The sequence below is a fragment of the Pongo abelii genome, chromosome 11 (assembly GCF_028885655.2).
Source record: "Pongo abelii isolate AG06213 chromosome 11, NHGRI_mPonAbe1-v2.0_pri, whole genome shotgun sequence".
NCBI lineage: Eukaryota > Metazoa > Chordata > Mammalia > Primates > Hominidae > Pongo > Pongo abelii.
In genome coordinates this window covers 67,129,508-67,152,616 of record NC_071996.2, presented here as the reverse complement: position 1 = coordinate 67,152,616, position 23,109 = coordinate 67,129,508, and the positions used below count along the sequence as shown (strand labels likewise).

Sequence of the window (23,109 nt, the reverse complement as noted above, 5' to 3'; positions counted from 1 at the left end):
TTTCTTTTGTTTTTTTCCATTTGTCCAAGGCATGAACCAGGCATTGGCAACTGGGATATATAAGGGGTTGCTTTGCTTTGTTCCTAGTTGATATGAGATAGGCACCATCAATGTATTACTTTAATTTTGATTGCTTTCAGCTATTTCTCTTCTAAGATATAATTCATAATTTATTTTTCAGTGTTTAAAATTTTTTTTTTCTCAAAATGTAACTAATTTGTTTGCTTTTTTTTGAGAGAGAGTCTTGGTCTGTTGCCCAGGCTGGAGTGCAATGGGTGATCTTAGCTCACTAAAACCTCCACCTCCTGGGTTCAAGTGATTCTCCTGCCTCAGCCTCCTGAGTAACTGGGATTACGGGCACTCGTCGCCACGCCTGGCTAATTTTTGTATTTTTAGCAGAGATGGGGTTTCACCATGTTGGCCAGGCTGGTCTTGAACTCCTGACCTCAGTTGATCTGCCTGCCTCGGCCTCCCAAAGTACTGGGATTACAGGTGTGAGCCACTGTGCCTGGCCAAAATGTAACTAATTTGAATTGAAAAGTAAAATTGGACTTTATCTGATAAAATGTAAGTCTAATTTGGCCAATTGCTTTGAGAGTGAGGATTAACTTTCCAATTATATGGCTGACAGTTTTCTTTAGAAACTAAATCTAAAGCCTTAAACTTTTGATGAAAATATATGTAAGACACATTATAAGACAAAAGCATCTTAGGAAAGAAAATTGGAAACGAATCATGCAGAAGCCTCGTACTTTGGTTTGGCCAAGGTATGATAAAATCAACACATTTTCCGCGTGTATTAATTTGAACAAAGTACATTTAAGTTGAAGGGTAAAAAATCATTAATGGCTAATGGTAAAGCTTTGTTGATGGTAAAGCTTTGTTGAAACTATCCAGAAATTGATAAAATGAATGAATCAGGGTGACAAATCTTTATCAAGCCAGATGGTTTCTAATTTGTCGTTTTCAGTTGTATTATATGAGGTCCTTAATTGATTTGCTGGTTAACTGATTATTAAAGATTATTTTAGCTCTGATGGAGTTCAAAGATTAACATTGCCTTCCACCACCTCTGTGCTTCCTCTTCTCCCTCGCTCAGATTAATTTTTCTAACTAGCATTTATTACTGTCTGACATGTGTTACGTTCACATATATATATGCATTCATCTACTGCCTTTCCCCAGTAGAACATAAGCTCTGTGAAGACAGGAACTATTTTTTAATTGAGTAAGTTTTATTTATTCAATCTCTAGCATGTAGAATAAATAATGCCTGGCACTTCACAGGCCCTCAGTAAATTTTTGCTGAATGAAAGAATAAATAAATGGAGAAATGAATGGATAAAGAGCAGGGAAGTCACTGTTATTAAGGGAGAGAATATTTGGAAACGTACTGATATTTTAATATAAATGATATCAAATGTGTAAAGAAACTTTGAAAAGTGAAATTTAGTTTATTTTCCAGGAAGAGTCTGATATTGTTTGATGTTAAAAAAGAGCCTGGTAAGGATAAATGTTTGAGTATTGATTTACCACTATAAGCACATTCTAAATTTGGATTACCCTTGGTCAGAATGGGTTCTGTTCTTTATCTCTTTGGTTCCCTTGTAAGCATTTTCAGTCTTAGCAGCCCATGTATGCCAGTTAAAAAGCATGCATACTTTATGGGGCTGAGTCCAGCAAAAGCTTTTCAATCAACCCACATTCACAGTGGAAGATTACTTTCATTCCTGGGAAGGGTGACATATGCGTGTGAAACACAGTATTCAGATGAAAGGGCTACTTTGGTATTATTTAACTGTGTATTGGCAAGACTAGCCAGTATCTAGTTTCTCTTTAGAGCTATTTTGCATTATATTACAGTACTCTTACTGTGCTGTGCCAAGGAAATTAAGATCAGCTGGAACACTCTGTAGGTCATTGGCTTGGAATCTTAGGGCACTGGGAACTTGATGTTTTGTTTTAATGACCTCATTTAGGCGAAACCTGCCTTTGTCCCAGAAGCCTAAGGGGCCCTTTACAAAACCATGCCAGCACCTTGGGAAAGATATAGGAGAGGTTCAGAGAAAAATGACTAAATATTTAAAGGTATTGGGTCAACCTCCATGTATAAAGTACTTTATAAATTAATTGACTCTTTAGTCGAGAAAGATAAAGAGGAGTCCTAATGAAAGTCTCTTCAATACAGATTTAGCTGCCAAGTTCCATGATATCTGAAACATACTTTTAAAGTTGAAGGATGTAATTTTAAGAAAAATGGAGGGAAGAAATGATTACAAGTCATGTTGGGACTTATGGGTATTGTGTTGTGGGCAAATGATTTCTAAAAGGGATTTCTAGGGGCAATCACTCTTGTGGAATGATGAACCTCCTCCATATTTCTCAAAGTGGGAGTATAAGATGCATATATGCATATGGGATGTGTGGGGATTGTGGGAGGGCCATATGGGAAGTTGCATGATAAACATGGAACACCTTTTTGGAACATTAACTTTAATTGAAAATATGGGAAAAACAACATTCTTACATTAAAATAAACACTCCTGTATTTATGAGTAGAATACATAATGTGCATGAATTTTTAAGAACAAATTATACGCCTCAGATATTCTTACCCTGAGATGGCAAAGGCTGTGCAATTACTTTCTTTTGCATGTTGGGTACCTCTGGTGGAAACATTTGAGAAGTGCTAGTGTAGTTTTCATTTCTGTGGGAAGTGGCTCCTTGTAACTCTCATGAGGGTTGGTTATCTCTTTCTTCTTTAGCCATAGTCCTTTCTAGAGCTTCTCTGATTTTATTGGTATCTATATCACTACTATGAAAGATAGTAGTGATTTACTATTATCTTTAAAAACCCATATTGGGTTTTAAACATTTGAACTATTTTCCTACTCTACTTTTCTGTAGCGTGGCAGGAAATAGCTCTCAACTAAAGTCTCTGAAGACCACCTTATTCCCGAAGACCTACTTTTGAGTCTTTATGTTGATGTCTGAGCAGTTTTAGCCATTTTGACTACTTTTTCCTTCTTGAAATACTTTCTTGACTTCTGCCTCTTAAAGGTTCTGTTGTAGGATTTGAGTGTTGGTATTCCTTAGGGTTTTGTCCTAGAACTTTTTGTTTTCATTTTATTGCCAGGATGATCTCATCTACTTCCACGGCCTCAATTACAGTGTGCATGTAAGTCTAGGCTAGATCTGTATACTGGGCTGCCTGTTGGATATCTTCATGTATACAGTCCATAGACATCTCAAACTCAGCAGATTGCAAAACAAGTGAATACTCTTCCTCTTAAACTTGCTTCTTCTCTCGTTTTCCTTCCCTGGAAATAGAATATACTCTTCCTGTACTAGAAAATAAGATATCTTAGCTCATCTTCAGCTCCTCTTTATTTCTGTCTCCTCATCCAGTTGGGTACCAAGTCCTTTGGGAAGAACAACTCTTGGATTTATCCACTTTTCAAAACTTCTCTGCTATTGCAACAGCTCAGGTCAAATCATCTCTTACATAATTTCTTTTTGAGACTTTCCTCACTGATTCTCTATTTTTAGTAGTTTTCTACTCCTAGAGGTGTTGTACGCTTACATATTTTTATTAAGGAGATAAAATTCATTAAGCATAAAATTAGCCATTCCCAAATCTACAATTTACTGGCATTTACAATTTACTGACGTAAGTGCATCCACAGTGTTGTACCAGCATCTCCTTTGTCTAGTTTCAAAACATTTTCATTGCCCCCAAAGAAAACTCTATACCCATTGAATAGACATTCTCCATTCTCTCCTCCCTCTCGGCCCCTCGCAACCACAAACCTGCATTCTGTTTGTATGGATTTACCTATTATGGATATTTCATTAAAATGGAATCATATAGTATGTGACCTTTTGCATCTGGTTTCTTTCACTCAGCCTGTTTTGGAAGTTTATCCATGTTGTTGAATGTAATACTAGGATTCTCACTGTGAAGTAATTCCAAACAGTTAGAGAACTAACTTTTTTTTTTTTTTTAAAGAAAGAAGAGATTGTTCATACATGATTGCTTCTGCTTTGTGTCTTTGTTCTCAATCCCATTTTATTTCCCCTTTTTCCTGCTATGAGGGAAACACTGTTCTGAGGTTGGTGAGTATCCTTTCTTTCCATGTTTTTATGCCTTTACACATATAATACTATAATGTGTCCTAATGATTTATTTAAAAATATATTGTATGTCTATCTCTGCAACTTGTTTTCATTTGACATTTTTGATTAATCCATATGAATAAATATAAATCACTTATTTTAATTTTATTTCATTGTATGCATGTACCACAATTTTTTGTTTACCCATTGAAGAAAACTGAGAATTTCTCAATTTCCATCATTAAAGACCACACTACAGTATACATTCTTGTGCCTGTGTGCAAGGGTTTCTCTATTGTATGTATTTAGAAGTAGAATTGCTTGGCTGTAGACAGGTGCATGTTCAGTTTTACTAGGTATTGCCAAATTGCTCTCCAAAGTGGTTGTGCCCACCAGCACTATATGCGTCTCCATTTCCACACTTTCTCGTCAACAGCTAGTATTTTCAGAATTTAAAGTTTTTGCCAATGTGGTGAGTGTAATGAGATTTAATTACCGTGTTCATTTGCATTACCTTGATTATTTGTAAGGTTGAGCATCTTTTTATTTGCTTCTGTCCATTCTTACTTCTTCTTTGTGAATTACCTGTATTATTCTATTGCATTGTTTGCATTTTTAAAAATGACTTGTAAGAATCCTTTAAATGTATTGATACCTATCTTTTTGCAATTGTAAACATTGCAATTATCTTTTCTCAGTAATTGTGACTTGCTTTAACTTTGTTTGTAGTGTTTCTTATGACACAGAATATTTTTGTTTTAATTTAGTTAAATCTAGTTTTGTACTTTTGGGTGTCTTATTTAAGAATTTTTCCCTCTCTGTCATGAATATTTTTTCATCGAGTTAATTTTTTTTTTTTTTGAGGTGGTGTCTCACTCTGTCATCCAGGTTAGAGTGCAGTGGCTTGATCTTGGCTCACTGCAACCTCTGCCTCCAGGTTCAAGTGATTCTCCTGCCTCAGACTCCCGAGTAGCTGGGATTACAGGTGCCTGCCACCACACCCAGCTAATTTTTGTATTTTTAGCAGAGACGGGGTTTCACTATGTTGGCCAGGCTGGTCTCGAACTCCTGACCTCAGGTGATCCTCCTGCCTCAGCCTCCTAAAGTGCTAGGATTACTGGCATGAGCCATCACACCCAGCCTCATGTAGTCGTTTTTATGTTTTACTTTTCACACTTGGGTTTTTGACATAGCACAATTTATTTTTTTAGGATAGGAATTTGATTTTTTATCAAATGACCATCCATTCATACTAGCACCACTTATTAATCATCTTTTCTTTTCCCAAAGCTTTTTAACATTTTTTTCATCATGTATTAAGTTCCCCTTTTCATAGGTGGAAGCAATAATGCTAAATGGCTAATCAAATTATCTTACTCCTAAAACCATTCCATGAATCCCCCTCACTCTTCAGATACTGATTTAAATGGAACCCTGAGGTACTATACAGCTGGACCACCTCTCTAATCATGCCTCTAACCCTTTCCATCTCATACTCTGTGCTTTGACCACGCTTAATTTTTTTTAGTTTTGTACAATGTCTTTCTTTTTCTTACCTGACTTTGGTCTTTACATGAGATAGATGTTCAATCTTCCTGCATATCTCTTTTCCTTAATCTTTAAATAGCTAGCTTCAAATAACATATCTTTGAAGACTCAGCTGTAAGAGTCTTCTCTTCCCGTACCAGATATATGTTAGGGGCCCTGCTTAGGGATAATCTACCAGGTCAATTACATTGCATTATTAGTGTTCCACAATCCAGGAATCTCTGGGGGCAATAGGGATCAGTTGGCTTGGATTCTGGATTCTAGCCTTGTGCCGGGCACATACTAAGTCTTCTGTATATACTTGCTGAATGAACGGAAGTTTCAGATAACACTCTCACCTACAGTAGGATTCATTTTTAAAATATTTGTTAGATGATCATCCATATAATCTCCTCTTGAGCATTTTCAATGATAGTTAGCTCATTAGCTTATAATCAATAAAATCCTTTTATAATGCTTTCTTATGAAGTACGTGTAAACCAAGTTTGTCTGTAATTGTAAGGAAAAAAATAATTGCACTTTTTTTCAGGATATTGCCTCCATCCCTATGTAAATCTCAATTTTGGCCTATTATTCCAGCATGTCAAGATATTATTGAATTTTGTTAATTTCAGTAATCATCTCTCTCATCATTTCCTTATATGTTCATAGGTATAGAAGATGTTAGTGTCTTCATTCAAGAGTTAGAAGAAAGACTGTATTACTTGATTAAAATTACAGAGATAGGAAGTGGCAGAGGCAAGGTACGAATTCAGACTGCCATATATTATGCTGTTTGCAGACTCCTAATCTCCCTTCCCCTCCCCTCCCTTCCATTCCCTTCCATTCCCTTCCCTTCCCTTCTCTTCCCTTCCCTCCCTTCCTTTTTTTTTTTTTTAAAATTGTAAAATACATTTGGAGACACACAAAAAGTATTTTGTTTCATAAATAGACCAGGCCTATACTATGGATAATATTGCTGAGTAGAATTCCAGAGGTGGGCGTCGCTGATACATTACTCTTACATGGTATAACCAGTGTGCCTGAGGGAGCAGAACCGGTTTTAGATTTATGTAAAGTTTCCTTTCACTGAATGTTAACTTGGACTTCATGATTTTATTTCTAGATATGTAAAATTATAGTAATTAAACAAAATTTAAATATAAAAATATTTTTTACTTCTTTGGGAAAAACAGTTCTTCAAAACTATTAAGATTGTATCCTGAATTGTGAAGGTCTGCAGTTGTAAAGTAGTGTGATTTATTTTCTCTTTCACTGGCTTATAAGGGTGCATATATCGTACCTTTATATTAATGATGACACAGTTTCTCAGATAATTTCAAATATGTTGTTATTTTTATTCTTTTAATATCTGAATGTAATAAATGGAATCCTTAGTTTTGTTCTAGTTTTGCAGATGGAAAAGCATAAGGTCAAAGATCAAGGGTTAAATATACAGATTATGCCTGAGAGAGCCAGGACTTGAACCCAGATTTTCAGATTTCAATCCCAGCCCTGCCTACCTAACACAAAATTCATAGGTAGAATTCTATTTAGAAACTACGTTCAAAATACCTTCTCTGTGCTTTCAGTATTGTAGATGTTTATATAGTGAAATATGGGTTGTGACAACAATAAAAAGAGTTGTCCTTTACACCACCCATGAAACCAACCTTAATATATTCTGATCTCCCTCTACCTCCGTAGTGTTTTTCTTATGGTATCGGTATACTGCCTTTATGAAATATCAAAAATCCTTTGTATTATTGTTTCAGAAAATGTCAGAAATCATTGTTGTTATTATTATTATTATTATTATTATTTTCAATTTGTAAGATTTTGAATGACTTTCAGAAACTGCTAGGGAAATTGGATCATTCTAAGATCAGGATGTATTCTTACTGAAAGAGCTTAGCTGTACTCTGGGGTGTTAAAATTAATTTTCATTGACAGATCCTTGTCTGGGATTTAACTGAGATTTAAGTGAGTAAAAATTCTGCCCTGTGGCCTAGAGAACAATTGGACAAAGTAGATGAAGTGGAGAGGTATGTGTTTTCTCAACCTTTTTTTTTTCCATTGGAAAGAACCCAGGTCACTTGCAGAGACGGTAGAGATTTGGCAATGGACTGGTCCTGCTGTTGTGTGGTCACTATTAGCAAGCCAAATACTCATCATTATAATAAATGTGGGGCTATAAATATCAGTGCAGAGAATACTGGGTCTTAAAAGCATGGAATCAAAAATGATTTAAGTATTTAGAGATTGAATTAAATTCCATTTTAAAAAAGAAATTAATAATTCTTTATTTTACTTGTCGATATAATTATCCTTCCATCTTGAAAAGTTGTATTACACGTAATGCTTTAGGATGGCAATTCTCAAACCTCAGTGGGTATATCACATGCCTAGAGTATTTGATATAAGTGCAGATCCCTGGGTCTCATCCTTGGACAGTCTATTTCCATAGGGTGAAACATTAAAACCTTTAACAAATACTTGCCGGGAGATTCTTACAATTCTGGGGCAGCTTGACTCTATACCACTTTTGAAGAAACCCTGATATAATCTGATTGAATCAGGGTTTGAAATAATGACATTTCTCCTACAGAAGGAGTGGTCAATCAATACAGGAGGGGCTATTACTCATACATCCACATGCTTTATATATATGAGGTTCTATAATTTTTTAAAGGATAACCATTGTCTACATCTGTTTGCTTCATCTCAAAGGTATTAGAAATTGCTTGAATTTTAAATTGCATTGATTTTAAAATTAAAGTGTATTTATTGTTTAACAAACAACCTCTATGGCAACGGGAATTATCCTTTCTCTATGACCCCTAAAGTGGTTGCTGAAGTAGATCACACATGGGGGCGCTGTTTAAATATGTTTTGTCTGTGGATAGTTCCAAATCCATACAGCAGAGGGTGCATGCTTTAAATGACACAAGGAACCTGTGACCTGATTGTTTTAGTTTGAATTATTCTAGGTTGCATTATCAATTTAATTTAGACTATTAAAGAAATATGACTTGCTGAAACTTAAGTAAGGATCATGTGAAGTTTTTATAAGTTAATAATTTAGACATGTATTCAAATTATTCTGGTTTCTTTGTGTTTTCGCATTACATTATAAACAGTGACTCTACGTAGCATCTCTTCTAGGTTGGGTCTTTTCTTTTTTAGTCATAAGAATTAAGATTCTGATGTGCAAAAGTGCTAGTTGATTATAAATCCACAACAGACAGATATCTTCTAGAGATGATTTGCTGTGTAATATTTTATAGTGTTTTGCCTGATAATTGAAGATATACGTCATTCACATCATAATATGCTATTTTTCCTCCTTCCTTCCAGACTTAGTGCATATGCAAATACTTTCTTTATAACTTGTTCTTTTTATGTAGCATTTTCCCATATATGCTTCTATCAATTCTCTATTAGTTACAGTAGAATAAATAAACTTGAGCTTGGTTAGTCAGAAAAGCAATGCCTACTTTGTCATTCTTTTTGCCAAACTGTGAAGTTTTCTGCAGGTAGCGACTGTTCCTTATTCTTTTTTATCTCTTCAGTTTCTGCTATGAAACATTGGATAGAGTAATGTCACTGCTGGTGTCAGTTCCTAGATATAGGCTATAGTGGATTAAAGATGGTTGTAAATTCTTTACTACATTTCTCATTGAGAGAGGACATCTATGTCCTATCCTCTTGGAAGGCTCTGATTATTTTACCCATATGATACTTTGGCAGTGATAGTGTGACCATTTCTGGTCCAAGGCTTTGATTGGCTTTGATTCCATTTCCTGTTTCTTGGAATACTCTCTTTGGGAACCCTGAGCTACCTTATCTGAGCCCTCTCTGACTATATCGAGGCACCGTGCTGGCGAAGCCATGTGTAGATTCTCCGATAGTCTCAGCTGCTCCCATCTTTTCAGCCATCTCTGCCAAGGTGTTAGACATGACAGTAAAGCAAGGTTGGATGGTCTAGACTAGCTCATTCACCAGCTGCGTGCCTTTTAGGGAAAGTGACCTTCACTGACACCATGTAGAGCAGAAGAATTGCCTAGATAAACCCTTCTCTCCAATTCCACAAAGTCATGAGATGTAACATAAGGGTTATTGTTTTAAGACACTGTTTTGGAGCAGTTTGTTAGTATGATAATAAGAGATCCATAACACAGGCTAAGTTCTGGAGAGAAAAGTAGATGGTGGCAACTGGAAGGAAACTTGGAGAACATCTTATTTAACCACATCCATTTATAGGGAAAAACTGTTTTCCAGAGAGATGAAGTGGCATGCTCAAGGTCATCTAGATGGCTATGGTCACTGTCAGGACTCTTATCTGACTTTGTTGCCCTTGCCTTTAGCACATCCTATAAGATCATTGAACTTTTTACTTTAAAACTAGTAAGCGAAGACCAATAGATAGAGTGTAGAGACACCTGAAGACCTCCTACCATGCCAGAAAGAACTTTGCAGTCTCAAAAATACCAGGTTCCAGGAATACCCTGCCCAATCATTTTGTCCTATGTAACCACGATTATAAAAAGTTACATTCCAGTGTAATTGTACATTTAATTTAACATTCAAATATAGTAAAAGATACTAGAAAAATAATCATGTGCGCAGATGTATGCTATCATATGTAAGCAGTCACAGCATTTAGGCAATTTGTATGCCAAAAATTCTTTGGTGAATTTGGGAGCTTGGAATGCATTTTCCCATAGAAACAATGCTATTCAAAATTCAATTTAATACCTAACATACCTAAAGTATAGTACTTGAAGTTATCACCATAATTATCAGATTTCTTTGAGGAAATGCTTTCTGAATGCCAACTTGTTATCTATGGACCCGTCAGTCCAACCCTTCCCTTTATTTGGCTTTGGCAGAAGGACTTCCTGTTTGTTGAGCAATGGAGGATAGCACCGTATATCTTGCTCTCAGCACCAGCTTGCATAAGATGTCTTCTTAGGCTTCAGGATGAAGGGAGAGAAGGTTCTAGGGTCTCAATGCAGTGAGAGAATGTCCTCTACTTAGTGAAGAAACAGCATGGTTCAGGACTTCTTGTTGGTTAAATTTCTTAGTTCAAGTCAGCTCTTGGTGATTCCCCTCCCCTCCCTATTTTAAGTATCCTAGGGACTGGTTTACTTGCTTTCCTTTCTATCTGCCCAATAGCTTCCTCTTTCTAAGGTATCAATTTTGAAACTCATTAGAGAACAGGATGAAGTATTTCCATTTTTCCCTATGTTCCTATTTCTAAAACTAAGAAAATGTTTTTATTTTTTGCTTCTCTTTCCTTGTCTCCTCCCACTTCTCCTCCTTCTTCCTCTCTCTCACTCCTTCTTTCTTCCTTCTGTCTCCCTCTCCTCCTCCTCCTGTATCCTCCTCCTTGCATCCCTCCCTCCATTCTTTTTCTCCCTGCCTTTCTTCTTCTCTACCCATTGTCTTATTTTTCTTAAAATCAACCCAGCTTCTTTAATGGTTCGAGAATTGTTAGCTAGTATAGTTAATTAAATTCCTCAGTTTATTTTTAGATTTAGGGAAAGTGAGTGGCATTGCTCTGTATCTTTGCTGCTTGTATAAATAAGACAAAATTATAAGTGTTCCTACTAGATTATAGGCATTTGGAAGGAGGGGCTACATCTAATTTTTCTTTATAATCCCTATCACATAATTTTGAAATGCTTAGCAGTATTTATTGTGCAAATTAAATATTATAGCTACAGCTTCTCTTTATTAATATATATCTGCACTATAAAAGAGGGTGAAATGCACTGAAAATTATTTTGACATCCTGTAAATCCTTGCACATTGCCTGTGTTTCTAGTTTGTATATTGTATATAGCAAGTGTATGTGAGGTTATAAAGTCAAATCTTGCTGTTGATTTTCTCTTTTACCTTTATTTTTCACTTTTACTGATCGTCTTTCACTGAATTCACTTTCACTGATATTCACGATACTGAGGGATTTTCTTCTTGGGATACAACCAAACAGTGGAACTGTGTAATGTTATGGATTGATGTGGTCAATTAACTAGTCATAAAAAGATATCTGACATTTAATCCTTCCGTTCCTTAGAGTTAGATTAAATAAATGAAGGTTTTGTAGGTTATTTCAAGGATTAAAGACTAGATCTAGGAATCATTTTTTTTAAAGCTGGTTTTTTGATGACAAATGAACTACAGTTCTTTATGCAAACAGAATCATTTGTACAGTGAGTGACGGTTCCAGCTTTCCCCAAGGATGAGACAAAAATTGTGCTGAAAAAGTTCAAGGTAATGTTTGAGTTTAATGTTTGCTTAAGCCTGATTTGAAGTGTAAAAATAAGATGCTAACAAGTCCCAAGTTGAAGAACATATTATTCCACAAAATGTTTTCTTTGTGTATTTATCAGTATTTTACTCTAGCCATTCTAAACTATTTGCTATTTTTATCTTCTTAGACCAAATGTACTTTAAGTAATTCCTCAAGTCATCAAGAAGGAAAACACAACTATGAGAGAATCCTAGATAGTTATTTAAAAATAAGATTAGAATAGCATGTAAGGCAACTTTTTAAAAAGGACTTTGGTTTTTAGTCCTTTCTCTCTGTGTCCTTTATTTTTGAGAAAGCTGGCATCTTAATGACTTGAGGGATAATTACTTGCTTCTCATGTTAGGGTTCAGGATTGCTCTCATTTTCCTTGGTGCACAAATATTTTAGGAACAATATTTCAAAAGACAAAACAACTCTTACTGCTTTATTGATGCTCGATTCATTTCTGTTATGTATTTAAAAGGTAGCTTGTTATGTTATTTCTATCACTGTAGGTCACTTGTGTTTGGGAAAAACTAATTTGTGACTGTGTGTTAAGTAGAATGCCTACAGTATATTCTAAGTTGGGGGTTCACGTTTAAGTACAAATATAGAATTCAGTGTGTGTTTCTATCTCTTTTTTTTTGACGGAGTCTCCCTCTGTCGTCAGGCTCGAGTGCAGTGGTGCAATCTCGGTTCGCTGCAACCTCTGCCTCCTGGGTTCAAGTGATTCTCCTGCCTCAGCCTTCCGAGTAGCTGGGACTACAGGCGCATGCCACCAAGCACAGCTAATTTTTGTATTTTTAATAGAGACAGGGTTTCACCATGTTGGCCAGGATGGTCTCGATCTCCTGATCTTGTGATCCGCCCGCCTGGTGATCCGCCCGCCTTGGCCTCCCAAAGTGCTGGGATTACAGGCCTGAGCCTCTGCGCCTGGTCCTATTGAGCAAATTCTAATTAGATTCATGATCTTATTTCTGCACTATTGCAATAGTCTCTAAGTGCCACCAACTGTTCTGCCAGATCATACCCGTCTCTTCTTCTTCTGTTATTGCTAGAGTGCTGTCTATAAAAACTCAAATCTGAACATCATATTCATCTATGAAAGTCATAGCTGAGGGACATCTTAATGACATTAATTCTTGAGCGGCTCCCCACTGCCTGTAGAATGGAACCTAAGCTCTTTATTGTTTCTTACAAAACCCTCTGTGATCTGACTCCTGACAGCCTTCCCGTGGCCTCTGTTTCATCCTACTCAACATCTTACTTCCCCTTCAGGCTTAGTTTGCTGTCCCAGAGTGAATTATCCCTTTTCTTAGATAGCGTTTCCTAATGTCCTCAAGAAAAACAAATCACATACTCCTTAGGCCTCACTGTGTCCATTGTGTTTGTTTGTTTTCATAGCATGTATAACATCTGTGCCCAAATAGTTTTTTATATCTGCTTTTTGTCTGCCACTAGACACTCAGATTGTTGAGAATAGGGATTGTGTCTTACCCATTGTCAGCACTGAGCCCTTGGCACAGTAAAACTTTAAAAAGTTGGATGAAAGCATGAGTAGGCTTACCAAACTGAAAATTCTTAATGTCTATTTGACTACATAAACATTGATTTATTGCAAAATCCTTTGCATGCTCTCAAGTATTTGATCATCTGGATTATTTTATTCTTCCTTTGATTTATCTAATAAACACATGTGTTTTTCCCTCTAAATACAGATACTGAGCTGGGCACTGGTGAATGAAACAGACATGGACCTATTAATGGATCTAATATTGTCTGGTTTAAAGGGCAAAACCAGGGTCTAACATTGTCTGTTAAAGGGCAAAACCATTTTCATGAAGAACCTTTAGCTGAGTTATGGCAGAAACAGACTTTGATGTTTACTGTAAAGTCTGACCTTGAAGAACTACAGGGATACACTTTTCTTTGCCTCTTCTCGAAATGCTGTTTTTATTTTTGTCAGTTTCCTTTTGTTATAAAAGTTTAAAGGAAAATATTTGATGGGTAAGTTAAAATGTGTACACGATACTTATGGTAAAAAATGTCTAGCCATAGAATCACTTATGAAGAGGTTTAAGAAGAAATGGATTGCATCTTTCTGCTCTTAAATGTGGCGACTTCAATTAACACCCTGGAGCTTGTCAAATTATGCGTCAGTCCAAAGTTCTCAGTGCACCTGTGGTAGACAATGAGCATTATTTAAAAATTTCTGAGTAAATAATCACATACAACCTCTGTACTTTATAAGACAGAATATAGGGGAAAGCATCCTGGAGGAAGAGGCCAGAAAGGTAGCTCTATGCATGGCTTTAACAGTCATCAACAGACACTTTACATGTTTCTTCATCAGTAATATACATATGATAGCCATTCCATTTATCTCACAGAGTATCGTGAAGATTAAATATGAAAATAGCCATGTGGGTGCATCAAATTATTTTGTTTCAAAATAATGCTTGCTTAAGTAGTCCAGAAATAAGTCTTATAAAAATGAGGGAAAGCCCTTTTGTCTTCCTGCATCCAAGGCAAACACTGTCAAAGGAGATAGCCTTTTTTTTAATTGAGCAGAGGGTTTTCATCAATATTCATCTACTGTGTTGTTAGTCAGCACAAGATAGACTTTTTTTTTTATTAGACGGACTGTAACAAGATATTTTAGATGCTATCTACTGATGGAAACTGAAGATTTTTAGTTTTTGAATAGACTCTCCTTCTCCCCTACTGACAATATGGTCACATCAAAATTTTTTGTTAATTCTGTTAATATGACTATGTAAATATCATTCAGTACTGCATAATGTGTTATGATTATGTTCTTTTGTTGTGAAAACATTCTGTTTTTCCTGTAGTTAATAATTGCTTTGTTGTTTCATTTGCTTCATTTTCTTTGATTCTATTTCCAAATTTATTCTCCTCTCCCAAGAAACGTAAAACAATCAACATAAACTTCCAAGTGGCCAACTGTGCAGGGACTCTGTTGGTTCTGTCCTTCACCCGAAGGCATCCCTCCTGGAACTTTCCATTCTTCTGCCTCTGTTCTGCCCCTGCTGAGAGACGTTGCTCTCCAGGGTTGCCACAGTACTGTCCTCACCTTGGGATTTTGCTTTGCCTTTGTTCTGGGAATTCTTTTTTTCTGTCTCCTGTATTGGATTCCCTGTTTCCAGGGTCTCATGATTTCTTCCTTTTCCTCTTTTTGTGGTGATGTACCTAACTGGGGGAAGGAGGAGTAATTTTTCTGAGTCTTTATTGGACTGAAAATGCCTTTATATTAAGTACAACTCAGAAATACTTTTGCTGAATATAGAATTCTAGTCATTTTTTGCTCAAGGCATTTTAAAATTGTCTTTTATTTATATACTGTTAAGAGTTCCAATTCATTCGCAATTCCAGCTTGCCATCTTGAATCTTTAAATCCTATGAAAACATATTCATTCATTTATTTACTTGATTTTATTTTTTTAGTAGTCAGAATGTATATATAGTTTAGTAATATTTAAAATACATTAAAATTATTCATTGAAAAGTCTTGCTCCCGTTCTTATATTTATCAGCACTTGTCACCTCCCTCAATACCTACAGGGATTTGCCTCCATTAATGTCTTTTATACATCCCCATGTACTTACTTATGTAAATATAAGTAATTGTAGTTATAAGTTTATTATAGGCATATTCTATTTGCTTTGCCTTTTGGCTTAATGGTTTCTTGGTGCCTTTACAGGAAGCACTTTAAAAAGTACAGACCACTATGTAACATAAAGTAATTTGTATTAACTCATAATTTAGGATGGGTTTTTGCACACTTGCAACTACATGTTGATTAAACAAAAGGCTTATCATGGGGAATGACAAAGATGGGAATAACTGATCAGAGAGGTAAAGGCATGGAGGCAGAGTTGAAATGCTTTGAGAAAAGCAGAGCAATATTAAAAGGAAATAAGAGACATGGAGGTGGGTATGTAGAACAACTTTCATAAACTGAGGAATATTTTCACATTTGAAAAAAATTGTTGGTATGATAGAGTGCTTTACTCTATGCGGAGCACATACAAAGTAACAGAGAGAGAAGTTTTACAATGTCATTAAGTCATGATTCTCTTCTTTCATTTTTTTAGATTGTGAGTAGGTTGCCATGCACATGAATGTCAGACAATGAAGAGGAAGGCCATATGAATCCTATGTGTCTAGTGGCTGATGCTGGCCACAGACTTGGATCCCAGCCTGGTGGTGCCCAAGAGGTAGGGCCTCTATGTCAGAGCTGGCTTGTTTAGGGTGGGTCCCAAAGGTTTCACTGGGTGTATTAGTCAGTTTTGACACTGCTGATAAAGACATACCCATGACTCGCTGGGCGTGGTGGCTCATGCCTGTAATCCCAGCACTTTGAGGCAGGTGGATCACAAGGTCAGGAGATCGAGACCATCTTGGCTAACATGGGGAAACCCTGTCTCTACTAAAAATACAAAAAATTAGCCCGGTGTGATGGTAGGCACCTGTAGTCCCAGCTACTCGGGAGGCTGACAAAGGAGAATGGCGTGAACCTGGGAGGCGGAGCTTGCAGTGAGCCGAGATGGTGCCACTGCACTCCAGCCTGGGAGACAGAGTGAGACTCCGAGTTGGTGCCACTGCACTCCAGCCTGGGAGACAGAGTGAGACTCCATCTGAAAAAAAAAAAAATACCCATGACTGGGTAATTTATAAAGAAAAAGAGGTTTAATAGACTCACAGTTCCACTTGGCTAGAGAAGCCTCACAATCATGGTGGAAGGTAAAAGGCACATCTTACATGGTGGCAGGCAAGAGAGAAGTGAGAACCAAGCAAAAGGGGTTTCCCCTTATAAAATCTCAGGTCTCGTGAGACTTATTCACTACCACAAGAACAGTATGGGGAAAACTGCCCCCATGATTCAATTATCTCCCACTGGGTCCCTCCCACAACACAAGGGAATTATGGTAGCTACAATTCAAGATGAGATTTGGGGACAATGCAAAACCATGTCACTGGGATCAGTAGCCTGTGAAGCAGGCTCTGGGTCAAGTTTACCAAGTGTGTCAGCTCAGCCTCCCAGAGCAATAGATACTGCTTTGGACAAGGCAGTAGGCTCAGAAGATAGTTCTTGAGGATTAGTGAGGAATCATGGGGAAGTTAACTGCCTAAGGCCTTTGGAAACCAATGGCCCTCAGACCAACAACCCTGGGAATTAGAGAAGATCAGGTCTCCCTAGACCTGTACTCTGAAAATTAGCAAATTAACAGAATGATATTGTAGGATGAAGTTGGACCTGAGCAGAATAGCCTTTTCCCTTGACCTCTTTTATTGAAGAACACAAGTACTATTAAGCCACCCTAGGCCTGAGGGTCTATTATAGGCGTACTCTATTACAGGCACCTCTACGTGAGGTGTTATTGGTTGGGGGAAAGGAGAATAGCAATTTTTCTTTTTGACCTTCAAGATTTTGTCACTCAGTAGACACTTTCAATATAATGTTTTGGTCAAAACCCCTTACTTAATGGACTAAAGTGGAAGGTACTTCTATGGTATGATGGCAATAGAAACAAAAGCTAGTCTAATCTTCCTGTGTGCTCTTTCTCCATCCCTAGTCTTAGAAAGTCTTTATATTCTACACAGAAGATTGATGTGGAAGAGTATTTCTAACTGCCAGTTTATCTATTTAACTGTTGTTTTGAGAGGAAAGCTCAGTTAAATACACAGACAGAATTTCTGTGCATAATCTCCAATCAGCTTTATATTAGAACTGAAAACAGTTTCTTAGTGCTAACAGACATTCATTAGGCCAAATAATTTTGCTGTGTTAACAAACTGTATAATCAATTTAGGATTGCAGCCAAGTATTAGCATGTTATTCCACGTGTGACTTAGCTGTTTTCAAAATAAATCAAGTGGCAGTTTGCAAACATGATTTAGAATAGCGGGACCAGTGCAGTTGTATATTCAGAGCATTTTAATATGAAAATAATGGAGTTAATATTTTCTATTCAAATAATGAAGAAAATGATTGTATCTTATTTGTGAAAATTTAAAAAGGTGAAAGCACTTGTACAAAGCACTATCAAAGTGGTTTCAACCATAGGTTTGGATGAAATGATAGTGCGGAAGAGACATGATTAGGCTTATAGAATTCCTCCAGTGTCAGGGTGCTATGTGCTGTATATAAAGCATAAACTGAATATCAATTTGTGTAGGATTATAATCTGAATAATGGCTTCATTGTTTCCTTCAACCAAACTATTGAACTTGCTTTATTTGAGTGTGGCATAAGGTCATGAAATTTATTTGTTCATTTTATATCAGAATTGAATTGATACATCCACGTAAGTATGTTCTCATTCACGGTACTCACTGGGAGATAACTTTAATTCTACTGTTATAGTTACTGCTCAGTAATTTTGAGACAACTAACTTTCTTTTCATTATTCATAACCATCTTTTAAGCATTCCCATTGGTGACTGGTCTTAATTCCTTGACAGTATCTGCTTTTGAGAATGAGCAAAAAGTCGTTTAGAGCCAATTCTGGGAAATGAAGTAAAACACTCAAACTAGAGAATATATGAAGAAAGTAATGAGGCTCTGAGTTTCTTATGCGACCTGGACACATTTATTCCTTAGGAAAAATATGAAAATTGCTTGTGGAGGGTAATGGTATGGACTGAATGTATGGTTCCCGCTGCCTACAAATTCATATGTGGAAATTACCCTATGTGATGGTATTGGGATGTGGGGCCTTTGGAGGTAAGGAAGATGGAGCCCTCATGAACAGGCTTAGTGCCCCTATAAAAGGGACCTGAGAGCTAGCTAGCTCTCATTCACCACGTAAAGACCCAGTGAAAAGTTGTCTGCCTGTAACCCAGATGAGGGTTCTCACCAGAACTCGACAATGCTGGCACCCTGATTTCAGACTTCCAGCCTTCAGAACTGTGAGAAAGAAACTTTTGTTGCTTATAAGCCACCCAGTCTATAGTGCTTTGTTATAGTGGTCCAAGTGAAGTAAGACAAGGTTATTCTTGGAATAAGAGTTCTGTGGTTAGGATCTTTGACCCCTCCAAACCTCATGTTGAAATTTGATCCCCATTGGTGGAGATGGGGCCTACTTGTGTTTGGGCCATGGGAGTGAAGTCTTCATGAATAGATTAATGCCCTTCTTGGGTGGGAGGCAAATTAGTTGTCTCTCCATGAGCTCTGGACAGAGCTGGTTGTAAAAAGAGCCTGACACCTTCTTTCTCTCTCTTGCTTCCTCTCTTGCCATGTGATCTGTGCACATGCTGGTTCCCCTTTGCCTTCCACCATGAGTGGAAGCAGCCTGGGGCTTTCACCACATGCTAATCTTCCAGCCAGCAGAATTGTGAGTCAAATAAACCATTTTTCCTTATAAATTACTCAGTCTTGGGTATTCCTTTGTAACAACATATATAGACTAAGACAAAGGATATAGGATATCAAAACTTTTTCTGTGACATTGCCTGTGAAACTGCAAAGTAGAGCTTATAGAATTTTTTAAAAGGAGAAATAAAGTATTATTGTAGTTGTAATTTAAATGCATTCACCTAGGACAGTTTCTTGAAAGCAAAAATATAATAATTATAAACCATTATTAATAAGAGTTGAATACTAATCTTATATTTTAACTTTTCTAAAATGTCTGTAAATGTAAACATTGACTACAAGAGTACTCTATGTACTGTGATATGTACGTTCAACCTACACAAAATACAGTCCTACCTCATCAAAGTTACTTGCAACTAATATGCTGGATTTATAACCATAACTACCATTAAATGAATGTTATCCAAAAGCAATTTTTGGAATTATTTATCTGAATTGGGAATTTTAATAAAGGTGTCTTGGAGGTTTAAACAGAAGTCATCTTTTTCTCAAAATAGCCTTCCCTGCAGCAAGCTGAGTATTTAAAACTATTGCATTGATTTTAGAACGATGTTACTTAAAATAGCTTGCAGCTTCTTCCTATTTATGCCAGAAAATAATGATCTCTCTTTTGTTAATAAACTGTCAAATAGATACAGGTGGCTAAAAATGAAAATACAGGCTGATTTTAAACAATTTAGAATGAGGCTCCACATAAGGAGGTCTACCTGAATAACTTCTGAGACAATCACTTTTGAAGATTTCACTCACTTGCTGCATATATATGTCCTGGCATATTTGTTAAATAAGTATAATTATTGCATAGTTACACATCATAAATATTTGAACTTGAGGTAAAAAAAATGCATATTCTCCTATAGTTACGGTTAAGAGTACTTTTCTCTCTCCACCTACGTATGACTCTATAATGATGTCCACATTTGCTTTCTCGATGTTTCTGCTGTGACCACTGGCAGAAACAGCATAGGCGACCAGATGGTCTGTTGATTTAAGTAGAGAAATTCTTTGGCCCTTATTTAATTCAGTTGTTCTACTCAATCTGCTCAGGAGAGTCTAATGAGAGAACATAAGGCTGCTGCTGTTAAGATGAGGTACATTGGCAACATTTCTGCATTTCTTGCCCACCCTTGGCTGGGCAATATTGTTAGTTTTCTTATCTTTATAAAACCATCAAATGAATCATTTAAATAATAAAAATGGTTTGCATGTGACATAATATTTTCAAGAGGAGTTCTAGGTTTAAATCCTGTTACCTATAGAGAGTTTTAGAAGATTGGAAACACATTTATCTGTTAACAGTTGACAAGAAGTTGATTATCTCATTTAGCTTGAGAAATATTTTGATGACCACCATGCTTCCAATGTGGAAAGATAGGAAAGAGTAGTTGGGACGTCCTGAAGGAATGCAGACAGTCCTTTAGAACCGCTTGTTTATTTCAGAAATTATCGTGGCAAACGCTGCCTTTGAAAAGATCCTTCCAGTGCTCACCTCCTTTTAATGTGGACCACAGTGACGCCATTTCACCGCCTCTTTCATGTGATGTTTTACTTCTGTGAGAAAAGCTTTATGTCCAGTGCAGTTTTCTTTCCCATTGGTTTTGATATCAAGAATGAAAAATTTCTTGGGGAGATAATCCTAATTGTCAGTTTTCGATTAGTAAGCTTAGCAGACCTTGCATTGGGAAAAATAAAAATGGGTGAAGATCTTTGCCTTAAATTCTTTATTGGAGTTTAAACTAATTGACGGCCTGACTCCCTCCTTCCTTCCTTTCCTTTATTGGCAGTAATATTATTCGTTAGTATGTAGTATGAAAATTGGTAGATATAAGCAATATGACATTATTAAAGACAATTCCTATATTAAAGACAATTCCTACCTTAAAGACAATGACTGTGGAGACATGGGGGTTCAGCATGTTTAGGGGCTACATTGTTCCAATAAACTGAATTTTAAAACAAATTATTAACTGAAAGACAACTTTCTTAGGCAGAGGAACTATCTTGAACAAAGTAATTCACCTTAGATAATGAACGTCCAGCACAGTGCCTGAGACATAAAGGATGTTCATTACTGAGGGGCTCTGTATTTAAGGATGTCTTCACTTGACTCGTACTCTTGTTTAATCACTTGCCTGTGTATAGAATTCTAAAGTCAACTTTGAAGATATTGATCCATTGTCATCTGTCATCCAGTTTTGCAAAGGAAAGTTTTTTTGCCGATCTGATTTCTTGTTATTTAAATAAGACTTTTTTGTTTTGATTTGTTGTTGGTTTTTAACTTTCTCACTGGAAACTGCAGTTTTTCTCTTATTGTTGCTATTATGATAGTTCATTAAAATATGTTAAAAATTGTCTTTAAAAAATAACTATTTCTGCTCTGTACTTGGTAGGCTCATTTAATCTCATGCCTACAGTCTTTTATTCAGCAAAGAGAAAATTATGTGTTTAATTATTTTCTTTCTTCTGTTTTCTCCTTCTGGGTCCAAATTTTGCCAAGCATTATGTCAGCCTTGTGGTTTTCAGCAAGTTAACCTCTAACATCTTTGATCATCAATTGCATTATTATAAAGTGGAAATTATAATCCCCAGGAGGCCAGTACCCAGTATGGTAATTATTCTTTCTCCTTCAGATGTCTTGCTTCTCTAAGCTTATCATTTTGATCAAGGGATTTGAATCTAAATATAGACTTCTGGCTCTTAAAGTGATGTCTAGGCTGTTTTTAGCATGAAGGTTATTGGGCATGACTCTGGTCTTCCTCAAGGTAGCACTGGCTCATTTCCGAAAGCTCCGACACTGTAGCCTGTGTTTTGTGGCAAATGCAGAGATCAGCACATAGAAACGAGTCAAAGCATATATGGGAAGGGGAGACATAATGTTAAATAACAAGGAAACTCTTAGAGTTTGTTTTAAGGTAAAAGTCTATAAAAGACAACAGTGGGATCTATAGTATTTTTATGTGGGTTCATCTGATGAATGGCTGCCACATTTATCTTCCCAGAAGAACAGCTGTCATCATGTCATATTCTTTGTTAAAAATCTTAACTGGATCCCCACTGCCTACAAAATTAACATCAGATTCCTCAGCTTAGTTTTCGAGTTGTCCAAAAGATTAACTCCAATGCAACTTTCTGGTATCGTATCCCACTATTCTCTACATATTCCTTCACTCAAATCCAAATATGTTACTCTGTGCTTCCCAGATCTATCCCATGCTCTTTCCTTGGATTCCTTCACTTCCTCCCATTTATTCCAGGACGTTCTTCTCTTTTAAGGTTCGACTTCATGACCTCTTCCTTTAAAAAACCTTTGCCAATCTCTATAACTCGAGGTTCTATTTCTATGTATGCCCCAAAGCACATGCTGTGTGCGTCTCTTATGTGTAACATACTGCATTGAAGTGACTTAAGGCATAATCTATGTCATGCTCATCTGTGATCTACTAAGGTCTAACAGTACTTCACTTATAATCTGTGCTCAGTAGATATGGTTGACTAAGTGACTGGATGCATTGTAGTCATGCTGCATTATGATGTTTTACATTGAGAAAATAAATTTGGAGGTTGTTTTGTTTTTGTTTTTAAAAAGAGCTGACTGGTGACCAAAACTGTGCTTTGTTGACTACATTGACTTTACAGGTTTTTATATTATCTATATGATCACTTCTTAATATTTATTTATTTTCTCAGCTTTATTGAGGTGTAAATGACAAGTAGAAATTGCATATATTTAAGGCATACAATGTGATGTTTTGATATATGTATATATTG

General features: G+C 36.5%; 1 protein-coding gene across 2 annotated transcripts in view; it reads left to right on the top strand.

Annotated features, from left to right (window-relative positions):
• Window positions 1-23,109, top strand: part of GRB14 (growth factor receptor bound protein 14) — a 128,024-nt gene that overhangs the window by 12,771 nt on the left and 92,144 nt on the right. The window contains exon 1 of one of the 2 annotated variants that reach the window (XM_054549405.2): window positions 5,005-6,407. The exons of the other annotated variant lie outside the window; for it this stretch is intronic. Within the exon in view, the coding sequence (XP_054405380.1) occupies window positions 6,306-6,407 (102 nt within the window). The 5' untranslated portion in view covers window positions 5,005-6,305. Of the gene's footprint in view, window positions 1-5,004; window positions 6,408-23,109 lie in introns of those variants that run through there. 2 annotated transcript variants of the gene reach the window in all.